At 42.0% G+C, this 21,044-nt stretch overlaps 1 protein-coding gene across 2 annotated transcripts in view; it reads left to right on the top strand.

Annotated features, from left to right (window-relative positions):
• The first annotated feature begins 11,909 nt into the window (after positions 1-11,909).
• UBE2J1 (ubiquitin conjugating enzyme E2 J1) overlaps positions 11,910-21,044 on the top strand; it is a 31,752-nt gene continuing 22,617 nt past the window's right edge. Inside the window, exon 1 of one of the 2 annotated variants that reach the window (XM_074896026.1) lies at positions 11,910-12,117. In XM_074896026.1, the coding sequence (XP_074752127.1) occupies positions 12,087-12,117 (31 nt within the window). In that variant the 5' untranslated portion in view covers positions 11,910-12,086. The remainder of the gene's footprint in view (positions 12,118-21,044) is intronic. The other variant, XM_074896025.1, reaches the window with a different exon arrangement.

Genomic DNA, 21,044 nt, shown 5'->3' with positions numbered 1-21,044 from the left:
TCTATGTTGCACTGGTATTTTTATAAGGCTTCAGAGGAGGGTGTGTTACCCAAAAGGTTGAATTTACATTGCTAAGTTTGTTTTGAGAGCCTGCGCATCTACAGTTGGCACAGTGAAGAATCTGTATGTATTTCCATCCTGATGTTCTGGTGTACTGATAGGAAGTCCTAAAGATGTGAGCGTTGGGTTGTGATTCCCTCTAATAGGGGTACGTCTGTGATTGAAATCAAGAAGAGACCATTAAAATGAGGACTGGACAATTTACCTGCTGTGGTAATCAGCGTACATCGCTAATTTTTATTTTAATATTGAACATGAGCAGACTTACCACAGGATCAACCAGGACAGCAGAGCACTCTCAAACCTAAAAAGAAGTAAAACGTAGTTTCTGAGTTCTGTATTCACTGTTTTTGTTTAATTAATGATACAAAATTATAGTTTCTAGTCGGAAGAGAAACTTTTTTCCCAGTCCTGATGCAATTCAATTGCATGCATAGTCCAGTGGTGTTGTCGGCAGCTCTTGGGAGTAGGAAGAGCTTGACCTGAATGGGAGAGGCAGCTTGCTGTACAGCAGAAACAGGTAAGGGGAGCTGTACCTCACTCATTCATAACTAATCTGCCCCTAGCTGAGAGTGCTCTGGAGACAGACAGGAAGATGGAATTTTAAAGTCTTCTTTTAGCCAAGGTAAGGCATAATGCTGCATGTGTATCAGTGTGTTAAGAGCGCCCAGTGTTTACTGGCTTCTGTTTAACAGAGAGGGGTTTAAAGTCTAAATTCAGTTGTGGTTTGAATGCAGATGCAGAGTTTCTATATATATGCTATATATTGACATATCTTGAAGCTTGAGTAATTTACTGAGTATGTGAGCTAGGAGAGCCAGTTGGCACGAATGCAAAGGCTCTCTACACAAACATCTGCCAAAAGGGAGACCAGTAGTTTCCAAGCCCTTTACTGCTGCCTGATGCATGTGACTTACCGTTTGGGAACGAACTGGCTCTTTTGGCATGAGTCTATTGAATATAGGTGGAGTTCTTAGAAAACGGTGCTAGTCAGTAGATGGAGCTCAGCTCCTTCACGACTCACTGGATAAGTAATGCAGTTCTAGGTGCTCAGGAAGGTGAGAAACATTGAGAATAGCGAAAAGTACTGGTCCTGGTGCTAGCCTGAAGGATAATGACAGTAGCTGTAATCAAAGCAAACACTTCAAAAATAGAGAGTTGAAATTCCTTTCAGTACTGTCACGACCTGTCATCTTAGGTGAGGGCAGCTCTTCTGACCTGTGCCTCAGTTAAAGTAATGCAAATCTGTCTTTAGAGTTCACCAAAGCAGTGGTGAGCAACAGCCACCTTTTGACAGCTTTCCAGTCCACAGGACTTTCATTGAAGGGCTGCCATAATTTCTGGCCACACATTTGTCTTTCGCTTGGTTGAGATCCACCACTGGGTCACAATCTCTTCAATCCCTTCACTCCTTCAGGTATAGGTGACAGTGAGACAAAGCACACCGACCAGACTGAACCAGACACTTTTTTATAAATTAAAGTATCTCATCATACTGGCTATGGTATGAATCATAACTAAAGAACGTGGTTGCCATATATTTGGCCTGAGTTCTATGTAGTCATGCATACCCTTGTATTTAGAGACTATTAACTTATTTAATACCATGAAGTTGGCTCTTGGTAGTCCCCTCCAGAATTTGTCATAGACTATGCTGCATAGTTTGTCGAAGATGACTAACAAACATATAAAATTTCTAATTGCATGTTATCAGAGTAAGCATAATTTTTATAAGATTACTTATGTTTCAAATATGTTTAATTGTAAAATTGAAAGAATGTTACAAATGTATTAGTTTTACTGTTTAACTTTGGTAGTTTCAGTTCAGGTGATGACTCTCATGTTTCACTTTGGAGTAATCATCTTCTAATCAGTACCTCAGATTTTTATGTTCTAGCTAAAGTGAATGAGCGCTGAGTGAGGCATGCAAGGTTGGGATTTTTTTAAAGAACATATTTTTTAAAATCTCTTGCTTTTTCTTTTAAATTTTCTTGAGATTCTAGTTTTTATTTTAAAGGGATGAAATACCCCATATGCTACAAGAGCCAGCTCTGACAAGGCAGCACTGAAAAATAAAGTTAGAAGCTGTGCAGGAAGTAATCACTTCCCAAATAGTGCAGTATTTCCAAAATACCTGATCTGTAAGTCTCCATTTTTTATATCATTGGAGCTGCCTAGTCATAGTAGGGACCATTATTGAACTAGCCCTGTCTCTTTAAAACACTGGTTTAGAATAAAACCAAACCAATTTAGTATCCTATAAACACTTTAAAGTCAGAAGCTGAATAACTGTAAAACATTGGTTCCAACAACTTGTCGTTGAGGAAATCTCTGTAATTAATTCAGTATGCAGCAGCTCAGAGTACTTAATGGATTCTTCAAAGAGTTAAAGTGCATCCTTGAGCATGCACTGGATCATGGCTATTTAAAATGTTACAGTGCTGGAATGTCTTTCTAAAATCCTGTGGTTACAGACATGCTGTGCATTAGCATGGTAGTGTAATTGGCAGGAGCAAACTACTCAAAGCATAATTCAGATGCATCATTTGAGATCTCATGTTTTGCGATGGAACTTTTTTTTTTCCTCACTAAAACAAAAATTCTGGGGTTTCTTGCATGTGAAATTGCACTCCTGTGATAAAGTTTTATACTAAGAGAGTTCATGCTATGAAACTACTGCAGCAATTTGTAAAAGAAATTTTAAAGAACCTACAAACTTTTCGTATGCATCATCAGATTAAGTTGAAGAATTAAAGAAAACAACCCTAAACAGGGCATCATCACAGTAGCAGCTGTTTGCTTTAATAGTTTATTTACTGTCCCTGTCATTTGCAGTAGTCATTGCAGAATATTTTTTTCTTAAATTGAATGTTGAGGTTTTTCCATTTTGTACTGAATGACATGCATATCGTGATTTTTGTTGTTGCAGCTTTATCTCTGTTCTGTTTGATGGGAAAATCAGATCATTAACACCAACATTTCTTATTCAGATTCTAAATATTTATCAATAGCCACATGTGAATTAACTCAATTACAGACAAACGCATCAACTTCATCTATTTCAGCTGTGTGGAAAATGAGAAATAAGTTTGGTTGGGAAATTCTTTTGAGCTCCTCTGATATGGTGCCATATGGTTGCCATCCCACTTGATTTCCCACTGTATTAATATTTGCACATTAGCTCATGCACATATCTTCAAATTGCTACATTTAAAAATACTCTTAACAGACTTTCTTTTAATTTGTTTTCTCCCTGATATCTTCTGTGTTACCTTTCTCATTTTCTTATCTCTGTATACATGTTTTGTCATAAACAGGTCAGATACTGAGTCTTCTTGGTTCTTGCCAGCTTACAAGCATTAAAGCTACATACTAGGTCTTGAACAAAAGGTAACCGAAAAAATATTGAGTGCAAAAACATATAAATTGTGTAAAATCAGTTACATGCTACTGACATCCTTAAAAAGATACAACATGGTTATGCAATCTTGGCACGTATGCACACCATCCAAATAGGTGTTTATATTCAAGTTATAGTTTATGCTGGCACTCAGATTTTAAACATTTCTTAATCATCTCCAGAATATACTTCAAAAAAAAAGATTATCTAATACAGCAGTGTGTCACAATGTCTCTTGGACGAAACATATTTTTGATAAGATAAAATACTTCCAGACTAGTCGGATAAGATGGTCTACTGAGTATTTTCTGTAATAAGACTGGGAGCTGCTATGAGAAGGAAGGATTATTTATTTCAAAATTGCTGAGTACCAGAAGGTAGAGGAAAAAAACACTCATGTCCTTTTTTTGTAAAAAACAAAACAAAACACCAAAAAACCAACAGCCAGCAAAGCAGTTTAACACAGCCTAAATTGAGGGTTGGGATTAAGCACCTCATAGGTGAGTGCAAATGTGAGAGGAAAAAAAAATAGGCCAAACGTGTAGGCCAGAACATTTCATAGCATATTCCAAGCTGCCTTCTTTCACAAAATACAGGCCAAGAAAAGATGATGGGCTTATCACAACAAGATACACCATGTATGTTGAGCCATGATGAAGTGGTCTGGGTGAGCTCAGATGCACCATATGGTCCCAAAAAGGCCCATGCAGTACTGCTGCAGCAGTGACTTACAGGACGCTACCAGAGCTGCCTTTGCTATTCTAGCAGGATCTACCCTTTATACACATTTTAATGTCCACTCAGGGCAAACTAAAACCCATTCTGGACCCTGTTGAACTAAAGGATGGTGTCAGTACAAATACAAGTATAAACCAGGCATGAACACATTCACATTGGAAATCGGAAATGGATTTCTAAAGCAAGAGAGCAGAGATGTTCTGGAGTGCAAACAGCCTGACTATGTCCAAAAGGAACCTCAGCTTGTCAATGAAAAGGGGTGTAAATTGTAGTGAACATGGCAGTTACCTGAGAGCACTGGTATCAGGGAATGCTGTAGTCCTAGCTCACTTTCACATCAACTTCTGTGAGTTTCTGACCCAGATGAGCTCATGTTTGTATGTCGGGTGGGTGTCCACTCAGCCAGTACCAATCTATTCATCACTGCAAGTTTATGTTCCTGGTCCTCCTAATTAGGCTGCCTCTTTGCTCCTTCCCACACAAAACCTGAGTCCCATACCTACTGCTCTAGTCCTTCCTCAGCTTTCTGTTATTCCAGATAAAACAACCACCCATCAGTTTGGAGCCAGTAATGCTTTCACAGTCCTTCACACCCAATGCTGTGAGTTCTCTTCTGAAGCTGCTGATAAAACTGCCTGATTAGAGGGAGTGGTGGATGTCCTAGCAATAAAATAAAAATCTTTAACCAACACTCCTGGAGTTTCTAGAAGCCTCACCATCCACTTTGCCATGGTATCATTCAAGGGACCTGACACCTGAGGTTAAATCATCTAATGATTGAACTTTCCTGTTCATGCACATCCACAACAATTTTGGGGACTACTTTGGTAGCAACCAGAGCCATCTGAGCTGTTGGAAACATAATCTGTTTCAACTCCTTTTGCAAAGCAGTATACAGAGAGCACAGGGGTGTGCCTTCTGGGAAATCCTGCAGAGCCAAATCAAAGAGTCCCAGGGGCCAACCTATTTGTCTCTAAACCCTTCACTGAGAGGTGGAACCATACTCTGCTTTTCTGTAGTGCCCTTTGCAGTGACAGAATGATCCTCTGGCAAGCCAAATGGTCTGATCCACCAATTACTTCTCTTTCGATACTCCCTTCACAGCTGCTTGAACTTCTTTCGACTGCCAGTCTGCCATTCATCATGCTGTCTGGTCTCACACCTAAGTGCTGAATGCAAGCTCTGCAGCAGAGGGACACAAATAAGCTCACTCCCATCAGTCCTGTTCCCCTTGTTCAGCACTGTTTCCAGTCCTGTTCCTTCAGCAATTTAATTTCATACTTCCACATTTTCTGTCTATAAAGCAGCAGTCATTCCAAGTTCCGCAATTCTACATAAAGCCCATTAGGCAGAAACTTGAGTATTGGCTTTAAATGTAGTGTTCTCTTGACATGACAAATTGTTGTCTTGAATTGTTCTCTCGACAAATGCCTTCCCTGCTTTTCTCAGTGCACCCTCTCCCATGAAAGCTTCCTGCTCCCATGAACTGAGGACATTCTTAAAAAGTTCCTCAGGATATAAAAGTTTGTTCCCTCCTTTTCTCCCTTCTTTATATTGCTACCATTAATAGCCCCCATAAATTCCAAGCTATAAATTTCTAATTTGAATAGTTATAACACCAGACTACACAGTTGTTTTCAGCTTTTGTTAATCCTCTTTCAGAATAACAAAATTCCTCTGCAACCTGCATTCCCTGAGAGTCTGCACCCCCTGAGTCACTTTGCTTAGACACTTTCCAGCATCTGCAAAAAAACCTTGCAAGCAGATACCCACAATTTAAGAATGTAAAGTAATAATTTATTGGTTAATACAGGTAGTTATGACTAGCAAGCTACTAGACTAAGCATTAACATGCTCGCCTCCCCCTGCAAGACATCACATGTGTCTTCACTAGCCAGTGTCACCGTCACCAAACTGCCGTTTTCTGACTCTCTGTTTTTCCTTTCCAGCATTTTATACCTTTTCACTTTGACATTTCTCTCCTGGACCTCACCTCAACAACCCTACCTCCATCTCTGGTTCTGCCTTACCTTGCCAGGCTCTGCTGTGCAGCCCTTTCTCAGGGTGCAGCAGTCCCCTGAGTGTGCTGAACCAAGGCCACGCAGCTGGGCCCTACCAGGGCTGGGCAGTGGAGCCCAAGCAGTTGAAACTGCAAAGGGAGGTGACTTGCTAGCAGGCAGTGGAGATCAGGTTAATATGGTCAGCTGGAGCCCAGAGAGCAATACCATTTGCCAGAGGGTAGGTAGACATGTTTGGTCAGCAGAGTCACTCCCTGGGCACTCTTGACTCTTGTGATTAGGGGTTTAGTTCAGTTGCCCACATGGGTTCCTTGTGTCATTGAAGGTGCTCTAGGCACTCCACCTGGCCTGCAGCTACTGCTTCATCCAGAATGGCACCAGTATCCCATATCATACCTTTCTGCTCCATGTGGGTGTCTGGCATACCTCAGGATACCTCATATGTCATCAGATGCTTATGTGTGTGCAATTGAATCAAGCCCTCGATTTCCACTAACCATTTGAGAAACTCCTAGGTGTCCCAGATATCTACAGGGTGCTGGTGGAGATGATTAATAACTCTCAATATATCTTGGTTAATGGCACAGTAAGCTTTAATCATCCTCAGACCAGGTTGTAAAACACTTTTTGAGGAGCTTTAAATTAAGACCCAGCTCATAAATCCTTTATTCCCATTGCTGAGTCAGTAGGAGCTGTATGCAAGCAGGTAAATGCAAGTTCATGTTAGAGTCATGAGTAACATTTTTGGAATGGGTGGGGTGGAGAGACTGCTTGATGGCAGTCCAACAGACATAATCCTGACTGCTTTCCCTCTGGCTGCCATATAATTGTGAAGACAGATGCTGCCTTCCCAGAAGGAAGCTTATGGGAGTAAGTTAAAGTGAAGGGCATGGGGAGCAATTCACCTAAGGAAAAAGTGACAAAAAGAAAATCTGGGGCCTGAAGCCCTGAAGAGGGAGGGATCATGAAAAACACTGCGTGAGTCAAAGGGTATGCCTGGTATTTTCTCCCTAAATAGTGGCACAGGACCAAAATTTTTAATTGCAGTAGTTCACAACTACTCTCCAACTATCTAGCTCTCTCTGCAATTTGCATGGTAAAGAATATGCACCAGAAAAAATCTGTGCCAGTATCTGTAGCTGCTAAAGATAGAGTAACTAGATCAGGGAAGTCCAGAGTCATGAACAGCTGTCACTCAGCAGCTTCAGGTTTGACTTCTGCCTTTGCATGTTTCTTCTGAACAAGGAAACCATCTGAACTATTACAACCATGATGCCAGAGGGCTGTGAGTCAAGTGATTCTTCCCATTCTTCAGGGGGAAGAAAAAAAAAAAGAAAAATATGTACCTTTATTTTGACTTCACATAGTGTGGAACTACTGCAAGATGGTCCACAGACTGCAGTGATGGTACAGATGAGGCACTCGCTTGCTTAAGCAGTTATAGCAATTTGGTAACTTCTTCCCTCATTCTCTTTCTTCCATTTCTGAAATAACACTAATTAAAAGTCAGCTGGCAAAGCCACCCATTTTGTGAGAAGGTTGCCTTAGAACTAAGCTTGAAGAAAAGACAGTAATTGCTTTCCTGAGAAGCACCATGCATCTGTGCAATTGCTACAGGGCATTGGTTACACAATGCCGTGCTTGTTTTTATCAGTGAGGAGGAGGTAAATTTGTTGAATCCAGATTTACCAGGTCTGAATTCACATAAAGGATTTTAAAAGCTGAGACTGTATTAGTCACCAATGGGCATAACAATGGTTTCTCTTCCAAGTGAGTCATATCTGTTCCCACTGATAATATAGACATATTCATATTAGATTCCTTAATTCCATTAGAGTTTAATTCCGCAGCCAACTGTCTGTATTGAAAAGGCAGCATTACAAATGAAGTAAACCACTCTACATTTTGTGAACTGGTGAAAGCAGGGTGTGAATGCGTTGTACAAAGAACTATTATATTTTCATAAGCTTTGTGATCTCAAACCTTCTCTAGGAGAGATGATTTGCAGCTGAGTTTATGAGACAGCCTACAAAGCACACAAACTCCACTCTGAACCAACTTTAGGTAATCACTTAATATATGAAATGTACCTTACCTCACACAATTATATGACCTGCACAGACAAATAAGTAATAGTTCAGTGTCAACTTGTCTTAATTGCCTGAGATATGCAAGAATATACACTGATGCATCAGGCCCAAGTGCAAAAACTGAACCCCTGTGTCACACAAGTGTCATGCCTCCAAGAGCAAGGGAAGGTTTTGGGAGTAACTCCCTCTTCGGGGGCTCCTGCTGGAGGCTTCTTGGTGTCCATCCCTCCAGTTCTGCATGCTGAACTCTGTAACTCCCATTCTGACCTGCTGAGCTCCCCTCTTGGACCTTTAAAGTCAGCTCATCGAGAGTCTTACTGTTAAAAATAAGAGGCTCTACCAACTGAAATGTCTCTAATTCTTTCAAACTGAGGGGAAATGCATTATACATTTGTGTCAGATATAGAGAGCTATTTATATCAGATGCAGCTATATATACGTATGAAAATACCTAACTAGGATGGTCTAGAACATAGATGATTTAGCCTAATCCCCCTTTGCAGCTAATGGAGAAATTCAGGAACTTTTAAAGCATGATTTGTCAGATCTACAGTTAACATCTATTCCTGGCAAGATGAACTCTGCTGTAAAAGCTCCTGGTTCTCTCCATTATCTCTAAAGTCACCCTCAAGCAATCAGTTCAGAAATGTATATCCATTGTCTGCAATTGTTCAGTGGAATTCTGCCCATATGTTTACTCTGATTTGGCCTTTCTTTCACAGTAGAAATGGCTGCAATTGAATTATGCATTTTATAAAACCTTATGATTGTCATTAATTTTGCAATATGCATTTTATCAGACCTTATGATTGTCATTGTAATTTTGTAATATTTTTTGCAACAGAGTGGCCTATATGCTTCTTTACTCTGAAGCTATGTGGCTGTATCAAAGTCTCTGTTTTCATCCATAAGAAAAAAAAAACAGTATACCACAACTGCAGAAAAGTACATGGAAACATGAGCAAAAACATTTTAATGGAAACTAGATATTTTTTTTAAATTAGAAATTATAACCTTTTTTTTTTTCCCCAAACTGAAGCCTTACTTCAATGTAAAACACTTACTAAAGCCACACACTTTTTTTTTTTTTTTTTTTTTTTTGTCAGCTTATTGCTGTCCTGCAACCAATTTGGAGAAGTTGTACAAAATCTGTCTGCAAGGATTCAGTGTGGTATTAACAAAATCTTTGTGGCAGCAGTGTTCAGGCAAACTTTCAGTTTCTATATGCTTCAGCTGAGCATGTTTATTTTTTTACCAAGTTAGATCATATGACAGGATACACAAGCTACATGAAGTGCTGCCAGCATGTAGGATTTGACTGCAATTTTGCTACTATATTTGGTGTTTGGTTTTTAAAAACCACAAGTTCTAGCACAAAATGGCTTCTCCGTGCAAAAGTCTGAACAAAAGGCAGATGCAAACACAAATCCAAAGGGCATTTTTGACCAGAGGCAGGAAGAGGAAGGAGGCTGCCGCTCCAGACTGGCAACACTGACAGTGGAAGAGCTCTGCAGTGCCTGCTCCTCTCCTGCTGCAAGCAACTGCTGACATGTGGGGCTGTGAATTAATCCCGATTTCTACCTGTACTACCTCACAGGAATCGGCTGTTTCATGTGGCAGCATTCATCTCCTGCAGCTCTGACTTTTAACTAATAATACAGCTGAAAATGAAAGCGGGCTTGTACAATTTAACATGGTGATTACCCCAGCACTCAGTCAGGCCTTGCTCAAATGGGGAAAACCTCTGTGTCCTATCAGTGGATTTCTGTTACTTAAAATTTAAGTTTCTTCAGCCCATTTTCAAAAATACTTAGCTGTCATATAGTTACAGGGACTGTGTATTGCTTTTTTTAGCTAAAAGCACTGCAGGTGCTTCCTCCTTGAACTATATAAAAAGGAATCTTAAGTGTTGCCAGGGTCCAAGGCCAGAGCCCAGAAGGGAAAGCTGAACTCCACGTTACTCTTGACTAGTTCATAACAACTATTACTTCTTAATTCGTGCCATTATTCACTTTATAATACCATTTTTAAATTATCTTCTATCAAAATAGATCCCAGAACTTTTTACATGGAAATCCAGATTTCCAAAAGCAAAATGCTGCCCTCCTACTTTCGGGAAGGCCAAGATTTAGTCTCAGAGCTCTTCTCCTGCTGACAACAAGATGGCTCCAGCAAACGAGGAAAGGTGGGACATACCTGCTAAGAATGACCAAAATAGTTTGTAAACATGACACCCAGGGCCTGCACACAGCTCACCATCTCCAGCAGTCAGATTAACCATTGTTAGCCAGAAGTGCTGAGATGTCATCAAGTTGTTGGCCATTAAATGTACCCTGAGGCGCTTTCAGTGTAAGAGGGAACCCCAATGTCTGACACCATCCCTTTCCCTTCTGCTATATACATTATTTATGCTTTACATTACTTGTAGTGCTTTGTCCTGTAAAAAGGAAGATCACTTTGCCTCTTTGAAAATTCAGCTACTTGTTAAGGTGGAGTAAAGTTGCTTTATTTATTTTTTGCTGTTACCACATCATCACTGTGCAACAGAACAGGAAAGGGAAGAGTAACACCTTGTTTTGCAATTCTGAGAACATGAGGTGAAAAAAATATACCTACTCAAATGTTTCAGTTTACAACAGTTTTCCACTCCACTTCAGTCAAAGAAGGAAAGAGGAAAAGATAACGAAGACATCAAAACATGAAAAATATTTTTAAAAGATGATTAGGAAGAATACAGAAGTAACACAGATTAAATTAAGGACAATTCACGAGCTAGAGACAAGAGTTTCATGCTTATGCTGTTGAAGAGAAGCACATGAGAGCTCAAAACATGTTTCTTATTTACAGTTTGTACTGAATTAAAGGGAAACAGACTGCTGAGATTATGACTTTATGCATTTCCTTAGCTATGAGCTCTTAAAAGTACTATCCCAAGTGAACCATGGCTCTAACTAAACCGAAGCTGTAGATGCAGATACTCCTTTAGCATTGTGGCATGGAAAAGGTTATCTCCCGAATCAAGCCAAGCTCTTGCTGGTAATCCTTGCCTGAACTATCAATCATTGGTGTGTAGCACCATGTCACTCCTTCATGATCTTGAAAACCAACAAACAAGATGCTTCTAAGTCTTACAGTGGTGGTGAAGCCTTTCAGGTTGGGTGTTGGTGGGTCTGCAGGGTCCCTGAAGCCCCTTTTCTCAAGCCCCCAGTTTTCAAACCAATCTACTCGTGCTGACGTCTTGAGGCACCTCACCCCATCACCTCTGCAGAGACAAGACGGGGACGCGGGGGGCATTTTCGCTATTGTAGCCGCCACGGCAGAACTGCGGCCTAGCGACTGTAGCGTCGCCTCCCGTCCCCGCAGCGCCTGGAGTTGCGGTTCTGCTGTGGGGCCCGAGTGTCACCCATCGCGCTGCAAACCGGCTGCTCCTTCCACACTGCAACACAGAAGGGCGGGCAGCTTGAGAATGTTAATTTGTGCGACACAACCCTACCAACGCTCACCAGCCGCCGCGGCCTGCCCTGGCCCCCGCTGCGCGGCCCGGGGCGGGCCCTGCCGAGGGCCAGGCCGTGGGGCGGGAACGGCGCGGCAGGTGCCTCCCTCCGCGGTCACGGCGCGGCCGCTGCTGCCACGTCAGGGGAGTTTCCCGAGGCGCGGCGGGCTGGGCCGGGCCCGGCCTTTCCCCTCCTCTCCCCTCCTCCTGCCCCGGCCCTTCCCCTCCTCCTGCCCCGGCCCCAGCTGCCGGAGACGCTGCGGAGGGAGCGAGCGGTGCCCGCTGCCATGGAGGCCCGCTACAACCTCAAGAGCCCGGGTAGGCGGCGCGGCAGGGCCCGGCGGGCGCCGGGGCGGCGGGCGCCGGCCTCGCCTGCAGGCCGCGGCCGGGCGGGGGGCGGCGGGGCCGGGCGGGGGGTGCGCGGCCGGTCCTTGCAGGCTGCCCGGGCCGCTGTCTTTCGCGGCGGGCGGGCGGGCGTGCCCCGGCGGTACCGCGGAGCGCGGAGGACTGGAGGGCCGCTGCCGGGGCGCGGCGGCGGTGGCGGTGGCGGTGGCGGGGCCGGCTGTCCCCCCCCGGGGCGCGGCGGGGCAGGTGCAGCGGCCGGGCCGAGAGCGCCGCGAGGAGGAGGGCTGGGGGCCCTGGGCCGCCGCGGTGCCCGCGCGTGTGGGTGGCGGGGAAGCGGCGGCGTTCAGGTGGGGACCGGCTGGGTCGCTTTTGCTTCCCAGTGCGGTGGCGTTGAAAACTCCCTCTGAGCTGTGGCTCCGTTCAGAACACCCTGGCGATCTGGGGGGGCGGCTGAGTGCCCACGCTGGTTTGTGCAAGCGTACCTTTGAACTTTCTATCGGGTGGCTGCGCCCTGTTCACCTGGGTATCCCCTCCTTTCCAAGTAGGTGCGTGTGAGGGGACAGATTGCCAACATTAGCTTAGTTTGTTTTACGGAAGTGTTGCTGTACACGCTGTATTTACATGCGTTTGTGAGTGTTCGTGGGATTCTGCGTTAAAATTCATGCCTTATAACTCCTAGACGTTGAATCCTTGAAGTGAGAGGGATGCCTCGAGATGTGGAACATGTCTTGAGAAGCAGCGCTGGAAGGGAAGGTTTTGCTTCCTAGGAAGGGAGACGGAGGACAGGCCGGGTCCCTCCCGCGTGGCTGTGTTGGGGCAGCGGCTCTTCGCCGGTTCTGCCGGGCTTCACCTCCTGGGAGCTGCAGGCGCAGCAGGAGGCCGGTCGCTGCTGAAGCAAAACCTTCCACAGCTTGTAAGGGCCAGTTGGGTTTGTGTGTCCGTCACTGTCCTGCCCCTGCTTTCCTCTAATCTGTTTTGGGGAATTAGGTATTACCAGCTTCATATTATTACGATGAATAATGGCTTTATTATTTAATCATACTGTCCTATTACCAGCATGGGAGGTGGGGAGAAACTGAAGATTGTGATGACTTCTACCTTACAAACTTGAATGACAGGCTTATTTACAAAACATGCTTCATGTGGATGATGTATCTATTGCTAAATTTTGTCCCTTGCCCTCACACCCAATTTGCTTAACTGAAAGATAAGAAGAATCACAAAGCAAATGATGTACTTGTTATAGTTTAAAATATCAGGAAGGAAGATTTTTTAATTATTTTTTTTTTTTAGGGACATATGCTGGATATGTTGCATATATGAATTTGCAAGGCCACACAAACGTGCTCACTAGTTACGGTTTGCCACGTCACTGGAAATAGTGGTGGTGTGCTGTATGACGTGCTCCTGGGATCTGGGTGGAGAGGCAAATATTTGTGGTTTAATTTAGAAATTAAACCACAAATCTTCTTCCTCTCTGTTGTTACTAGACCCCCTTGTTTTCAAGAGATAATTACTTTTACTGGAATTGATTTTCAGCACCTGTGCTGTTCCATAGCAAAATGAACCTTACTGGGCAAAGATGAATGATTCATACAATGGGCCAGTATTGCTCCCTCAAATTAAACATGCTCTGTGGCATATTAACACACTGAATTATTTCTTTCCATATGAATGCTGAAAGTCTCTAAATGATTTAAATCACTTTTAAAATCTCTATAGCATGATTTAAAACACTTGTTTCAATAGTCACTAAATATACATGAAATCTTTCATTTTGAAAGATGGGCAAAAGGTATTGAATAAATAACAAATATTTAAGATAAATATTGTTTCTTCAATGGTTGTTCATTAAAATGTGTTGTCTGTAGTTATATAGAGCCATTGCTTTTAGTCTGGCACTTTTCTTGCTAACTATGTAGGTAAGCATATGCAATTATTTAATATTTTTGTGTGTATTTTACAAATTCCTATCTTGTTAATGTACAGTTTAATGATGGTATCTTATACTTGCCATTCAACTGAAGGGTTAAGATGGAAATGTAAGGTGTTCTAATATTAAAGTGGTTTTAATTAATGTAAATGCTCTGAAACACATGAAGACAAATCCACTGTGTTTTCTGTTTCAAATGATTCTGTCATCTGTGGGCTGAGGGGGGTTCTTTTGGTAACCAAACCCTCTAAAACTTTAGAACTAGTAGCTACCTTGTGCCTGTTGTTATTGTTGCTCTGACTTGAATAGAGGAAGGACCAAACTGCTTACATTTAGGCCCTGGTCAGCTTTAGGGATTTGTAATGTGCTATCTTGAGACAGAGTGAAAAAAAGTAATAATTTTGTACCTGCATGTGGTGGTTTGACCTTGGTTAATGCCAGGTACCTACCAAGTTGCTCTATCACTTCCCCCTCCTTTCCCCTTGTTTTCTCAACAGGGCAAAGAGGGGAAAGAAAATAAGATAGACAACCCTTGTGGGTAAAACAAAAGCAGTTTTAATATAAGCAAAGCGAAGCAAAGGTCCAGGCGTGGAAGCAAAAAAAAAGAAAACAGATTTATTCTCTCCTTCCCATGAAGAGGCGCTGTCGGGCCTTCTCAGGAGCAGGGCTCCCATACGCGTAGTGGTTGCCTCAGAGGACCAAGGGTGACCCCATCCCCTTCCTCCTTTCTCCCAGCTTTATACTGAGCAGATGTCACATGGTCTGGAATATCCCTTTGGTCAGCTGGAGTCAGCTGTCCTGGCTCTGTCCCCTCCCGAGATCTTGCCCACCCCGTCCCACTGGGGGGGAAATGTCGGAAAGAGCCTCGGTGCTGTGTAAGCACTGCTCAGCAGTAGCCACAACACCAGGGTGCCATCAACACCCTGCCAGCTCCCAGCATAAAACACAGCTCCATGAGGGCTGCTAGAGGGGAAAACCAATTCCAGCTCAGCCAGACCCAGTATGCTGCACAAGAGCCTTCTCCTGTTGAAATCTGCTTTTGAACTTGAGCAAACTCTGGTTGCAGGTGGTGACTTCCATCTGCTTAGCAGTTTTAAAGAAAACAAATATTACTTAGGGCTTTAAAGTTATTTTAATTATTATAGTAGGCTTTATCTGGAATGTCGTAGAGGAAAACACATTTTAAATAGGAAAATCTTGTTAAAAGAAACGTGTGCTTCTATTGATCTTCCTTTTAAGCCAAATTCTATTATAGACCGGTGACAGGAGCTGAAGTTCTTCTATGGTTATACATGGTTACGTGGATCCATTTTCTGTGAGTAGGTGTGTTAGACCAGATTGATGAATGAGGATCAGTTAGTCTCTCTAGTGCCTTTCTTTCTGTGTGCTTTCAAACAGACCGTGAAGAGCAATATTGCTACACAGCTTTGTCCTGCTGCTAATTGCTGCTAGTCAATATATTAATTTTCTTCCTTATCCCAGTTTCTCCAGCTGACGTTAGTTCATCCTAACATACCTAAAAGATGGTAACTCTCCACAACCCAAAACAAGTTGTTCCCCTGCACGCTGTGTCTCTGCTGATATGAGGCAGTGCAGCTGGTGCTCTGGCAGGTCTCAGTTTACCATAGGTACACGTTGTGGCCACTGCAGGTCCAGGCTTGGCAAGGGTGGCGTGCTAAGCTGCTGCTGGCTCCTGTCAGTTACCCTCTATATGGGCAAGGAGGTATGGGGGCATTCACCTGAAGCTGTCTACTCACACCATCTGTGAATGTGGGTTTTTTCTTATTTCTTCCCCAAAAGACCGTTAATTTTGGAAGGAAAGAAATTTCACACGCCACATTTCAGGCTTCTTTGTATTGCTTCAATAAGGCAAAGCCTTTTAAGCTGTTGGTTCATATTTTTATGTCTATTTTTGGCACTTGTAAAAGGGCAAGCTATTTTCTGTCTTAGGATTTCAAAATGGATTAGTCAATGTATATCAGCCTGCTACCATATGGCTGATAAACCTCTCCCATCAATATTAAAGCTCAGCTGACTAAAGCACAGACTTCATCCTCTTCATGCTTCAGGAACATCCCTATTTTCTGAAATTTATAAGAGCTACTTGGAATAATCGCTTTACTTTTTTTCCAAAGAGCTGTGACCCTTAACTTGCTGCAAGATCAGACACCAAATCTTCTAGTAGCTGTTTCTGTAGTGAAAACTCCCTCTTTCATGTAGGATGTTACCAGTCTTCTGAGCAGGTATTAGCACAGACACACTTGAAGAATTATGAACAGCTACTTAGAGTGACTCACATAGAGCTCATGAACAGCAGTGCTGTTTTATTTAGTTTTGGGCCATTTTTTTGTTTTCAGCAGACCTCATGAACTAGAATTTGCCTAATGAGGGCACTGGAGAACTGGGGAGAGCACATGGTACGCGTGTCCTGCATTTGCTGCCCAGGGCTGGTGCTCTTGGATCTTGGATGCACAGGAAACGTAACGTGCCAAGATTGTGATCCTCTTAGCCATTATCTCCAATACATTTACTGCTTTTCCTGCAAACTATAATTCTTTCTCTTCTCCATACTTTTTACAAGTAAGGATGTTCCTTGTCAATAAGCATGCATCAGTTCTTTGCTAATAAAAAACAGTTAATAGAAAATAGCCAGTAAACACTGTGCTTCTTAGTACCTTCAGGGTATGAAATAAAGAGAATTTTTTAAAGATAAAATGTCGAATTGGTGTTAAAAATGTATTGAAGCTGAAGACACTGTTTGATCTTAGTGTGTTCAACAAGCACCTTACCTTTGATAAGTTTTATCTGTCTTTGTGTTGTCTGAACAGTTGTTTTGAACTGTAACTACAGGAAGAGTACTGTACTTACTGCTGCTCTGAGGGAAGTGAGGACTTAAAGGGCTGTTGTTTTCAGGGGTGAGAGGAAAGAGAATAGACTAATTAAAAGTATTAATTTTTACTGTTGTCAATATTCATATGATTACAGGAGGCTTGTGGGTCTTTGGAAGGGATGTATGTGAGACCCTGAAGATGGAAAGCAGCTGGCCTGTCTCTGGGCAAATGATGTTTCCATTTGTTTTGTAGCAGAAGTCAAAGGAATTGTCAAACCAAATATTAAAATAAAAGCAATTTTGGAACCTATGGCTGCCCCAGATAGTTCTGCAATGCCACACAAAGCCACTTATGCTTTTGTAAGAACAATTGTTTTGTCTTGTTACATGAGATTAGCATAAAATGGGAACTTGACTAGTGGAGAACACAACAGCAGCAGTGAATGATGAGCAACATCATTGTCTCCCTTTGCTTTTATTTAGAGAAGTGTGATTTCTCTAGTATGGAGAAATAGTGTTGTGCAGAGTACAATGTTTAGAATAATATTGAAACTGTAGTAGTTTTCAGTAGAGATGACTTTAAAATGGTGACGCCCTTCACCTGAGACTGAAGTTCTAACTCTTTTTCGTTTTGCTCATTCCTCTAGTACTGGAGGATGGACGTTTGATAAGATTGTCATCGGTGGTATGGGAAGGATTATTAGTGTTATGGGTTGCTTCCACTTCTGGCTTTCTCATTCCAGAATATTGAAAAATCTTTTAAAAATCTTTGCATGGTCTCTTGCAAGTATGCTAGTTTCTATATGCTTCTGTTGCTGAATTGTCAGAACAAAGATTTGTGTCATCCCCTTTCCCATCATGGACAGGTGCAGTAGGGAACGCTTTGGAGCTTTAAAGCTTTAAAGAAACAAAATCTGTAGTATGTTTTCCTCATTAGTGTTTTAAGGGCTTGCCCAACTGGAAGTTTCATCTGTCTTCCAGGGATTTTATTTTGGGTGGATATGACTGGGACCTGTGGGTTTTTTTGTGAAGAAAGATCAGGTATGAAACTTTAAATGGGTCTTAATTCAAAATTAAGTGACTATAAACAACTATGCAAATTTTTATGAGAATGTGGTCACACTTTTGTGAAATAACATACAAAAATACAGGAACTCAAAAATCTAAAACCAGACATTCACTCAGATTAAGAAAGGTGGGGCAAAATAGTTAATCACAAGGAATGCAGAGGTAGAGGAGAAGGTGATTAGTAATGTGAAGCTCACTTGAAAGTATGGTAATGTCAGTTTATTTCTAGAGTAGATACCATTGGATGCTCTATTCTGCAAAAGGATTGTAGCTTATATTTCAGGGTACTTTTGTCTCAAGTCCCTTTATTCCCACTTTTTAATGTTTTTAATTCATTAATGATCACATATCATTTCGAAGCTGTCCAGGAAGACCACATCCACAATGGAGCAGGTGACACAGTTACCTAGTGACACTGTGGAGGTTGCTGTGAACCTGTTAATAGTATCTGTATGTTTATATTTAATAAACCATTCTCTAGAGAGGACAGCACTACTTAAAAAACACCAAAATACCATATCAAAGAGCTGTAGTAAAAGTATTTCGTAACTTTCCAGCCTATGACTCTTCGCTTGAAATGTTTTCTTGCCTGCTTTAGTGACATCACTTTGATTTTTTTTTTTTGACTTAAACATCAAAGCTCATTAAGTGTTGTCATCTTACAAGAAATCCTATGTACTTTAGACATAAATGTAATCCTTTTTTTTGTTATTCTGTGATCCAATTGTTGTGCAGTTGGACTGCTGACTGAAGGTGATTCACTGTTACTTTTTTCCTTATGCAAAATTTAAACTTACCTTGAGTAAACAGGATTTTCTTTTGAATGTGAATACAGGCAGTTTGGGTGAACGGATTCCCAGGTGCTTCGGACTGCAGCAGGAACTGGTGGTGGTTGTGGTTCAGTGGGTGTCACTGTGCTGTGAGCTCTGAAGTCACTTGATGGTTACACCAGCCGTGGGTCAGGTACTCTTGGCTCAGTGGTTGGGTATTGAGCGGAGTGGAAAAAAACAAAGCCAGGTGGATTTAAAAAGACCTTCCCAAAATGTCATCCATGATGTAGGCGTCATCTAATTGAAGGGCCTTGATGCTTGTCTCAAAAGATTCTGCGGCTAATTTTTTTCTTTTTCTCAAATTATTGTCTAATATTTTTCCTAATTGTGAATAGGCTAATTTTTTCTTTTTCTCAAATTATTGTCTAATATTTTTCCTAATTGTGGATAATATTTTACTAATAGTTTAAGTGGGCTCAATAGTTATAAAACCCTTCATCTCAGAGAAACTTTATTTACTAATTAATTGGAAAACCTGGTTTCAAAAGTAAATTGCATCCTTAGTTTGTCAGCAGAACCATGGGATTTCTGTATTTCTCCTGAGTAGACCTATAAATCTTATTTAAAATGAAGAAAAAAAAAATAATAGCAGCCTTTAAAAACAAAAGTGGAAAGTATTTGCTGAAGCAGTAAAAGCTGTCACACTGTTTTGTTTCTTTTTTTCCAGATCATGTAAGTCAACTTGAAAGATTGAGTTCTTTGGTTTTATGCCAGCTGTTTCATGTTCCTGTATTTATTACATGCTTTCTTTTTCAATAGAAGAACTGAAAATTGTAGAATTAAATGATTGCTATTTATTTGAGGAAGATACTGTCATGCACAACCCATGTCACTTAAATACGAATTTGTTTCATTGATGATCCTGCAGTCATCTTTGTGCGCAAAATGCTGTCTCTTCATGTGATGAAATACTAGGGACTGAGCCTTGCTGAACTGAGACCTCACCCTTCCCATGCTTTCTACACTTAGGATTCATTACAGTCTCACCCACCTCACCTCTTCCACTCCTCTTGCCTGGGTCTGCTTCTCTTGTTGAACTCTTGTACCTGAGTATTATTGCCTTTTGTAGACAAGTTGTGGCAAATCTTCAGGAAGCTTATGATGGTCCAGGTTTTTGGTCTTTGAGTGTTGGAGGGAGTTGGAATTGTATCAGATTTTTTTTGAACTTCCAGTGAACAAAATGTATGCAACTTCATTATGCTGAAATAAATCCTGTTGCAATATTGTGTGTTTATGTTAATATAACCTTGGTCAGCTCATTTGATTGCCACATATACTGTTCACTGATAATGTAAAAATGAACTAAAATCCTCCCTTATTAAGTACAGAAGGCTACTGTCATGGTTTAACCTTAGTAAGCAACTAAGCCCCACACAGCCATTCACTCACTCCCCCACGGCATAAATCAGGGCTCCATCACATGTAACAGTTACTTGGGAATGCAAATGCTATCACTCTCAACGTTACCCCTCCCCTTTCTCCTTCCCCCAGCTTTCTATGCTGAGCATGATGCCATGTGGTCTGGGATATCCCTTGGGTCAGTTGGGGTCAGCTGTCCCAGCTGTGTCCCCTCCCAACTTCTTGTGCACCCCCAACCTACTCGCTGGTGGGGTGGGGTGAGAGGCAGAGGCGGCCTTGACTCTGTGTAAGCTCTGCTCAGCAATAAGGAAAACATCCGTGTGTTATCAGCACTGTTTTTAGCACAAATCCAAAACATAGCCCCGTACTAGCTACTGTGAAGAAAATTAACTCTATCCCAGCCAAAACCAGCACATTCTTTAACCCTGTATTCTCTAACATTTACATCATGCTTAGGTGCTGTGCTGTCTAATAGAACCTCATTAACCATCATCCCCCTTCCCATCCTTTGATGTAATATACAGAGATTGTTCCCTTAGTTTATGGACCACATCCATTAAAATGTCCACATATGTCCACTGAGTTCATTTAGTCCATGACTTGGCACTCCATCTGTTATGGTGGACACTCAGGACAGGAGATGTGGTGTGTTGGCGTGGAGTTACCAAAGGACACCAAAGCCAGTTCAGGTCGGGTTACTGCTGCACCTGCACTGCTTCCTGTAAGACTTGTCCTCCACCGTTTTCGATGGTTCCTGCTACCGTAATTCCTATAACATGCAACTCAAATCCTGGGTTACAATGATTTAAAGGTATTTTCATTACAGTCTCCACTCCTGGTCCCTTTTCATCAGGGTACAGGGTTTAACATTGCAATGAAC

Source organism: Athene noctua, chromosome 1, assembly GCF_965140245.1.
Source record: "Athene noctua chromosome 1, bAthNoc1.hap1.1, whole genome shotgun sequence".
Taxonomy (NCBI): Eukaryota; Metazoa; Chordata; class Aves; order Strigiformes; family Strigidae; genus Athene; species Athene noctua.
The sequence above is the reverse complement of the archived record's forward strand: the minus strand, read 5'-3'. Positions and strand labels throughout refer to the sequence as shown.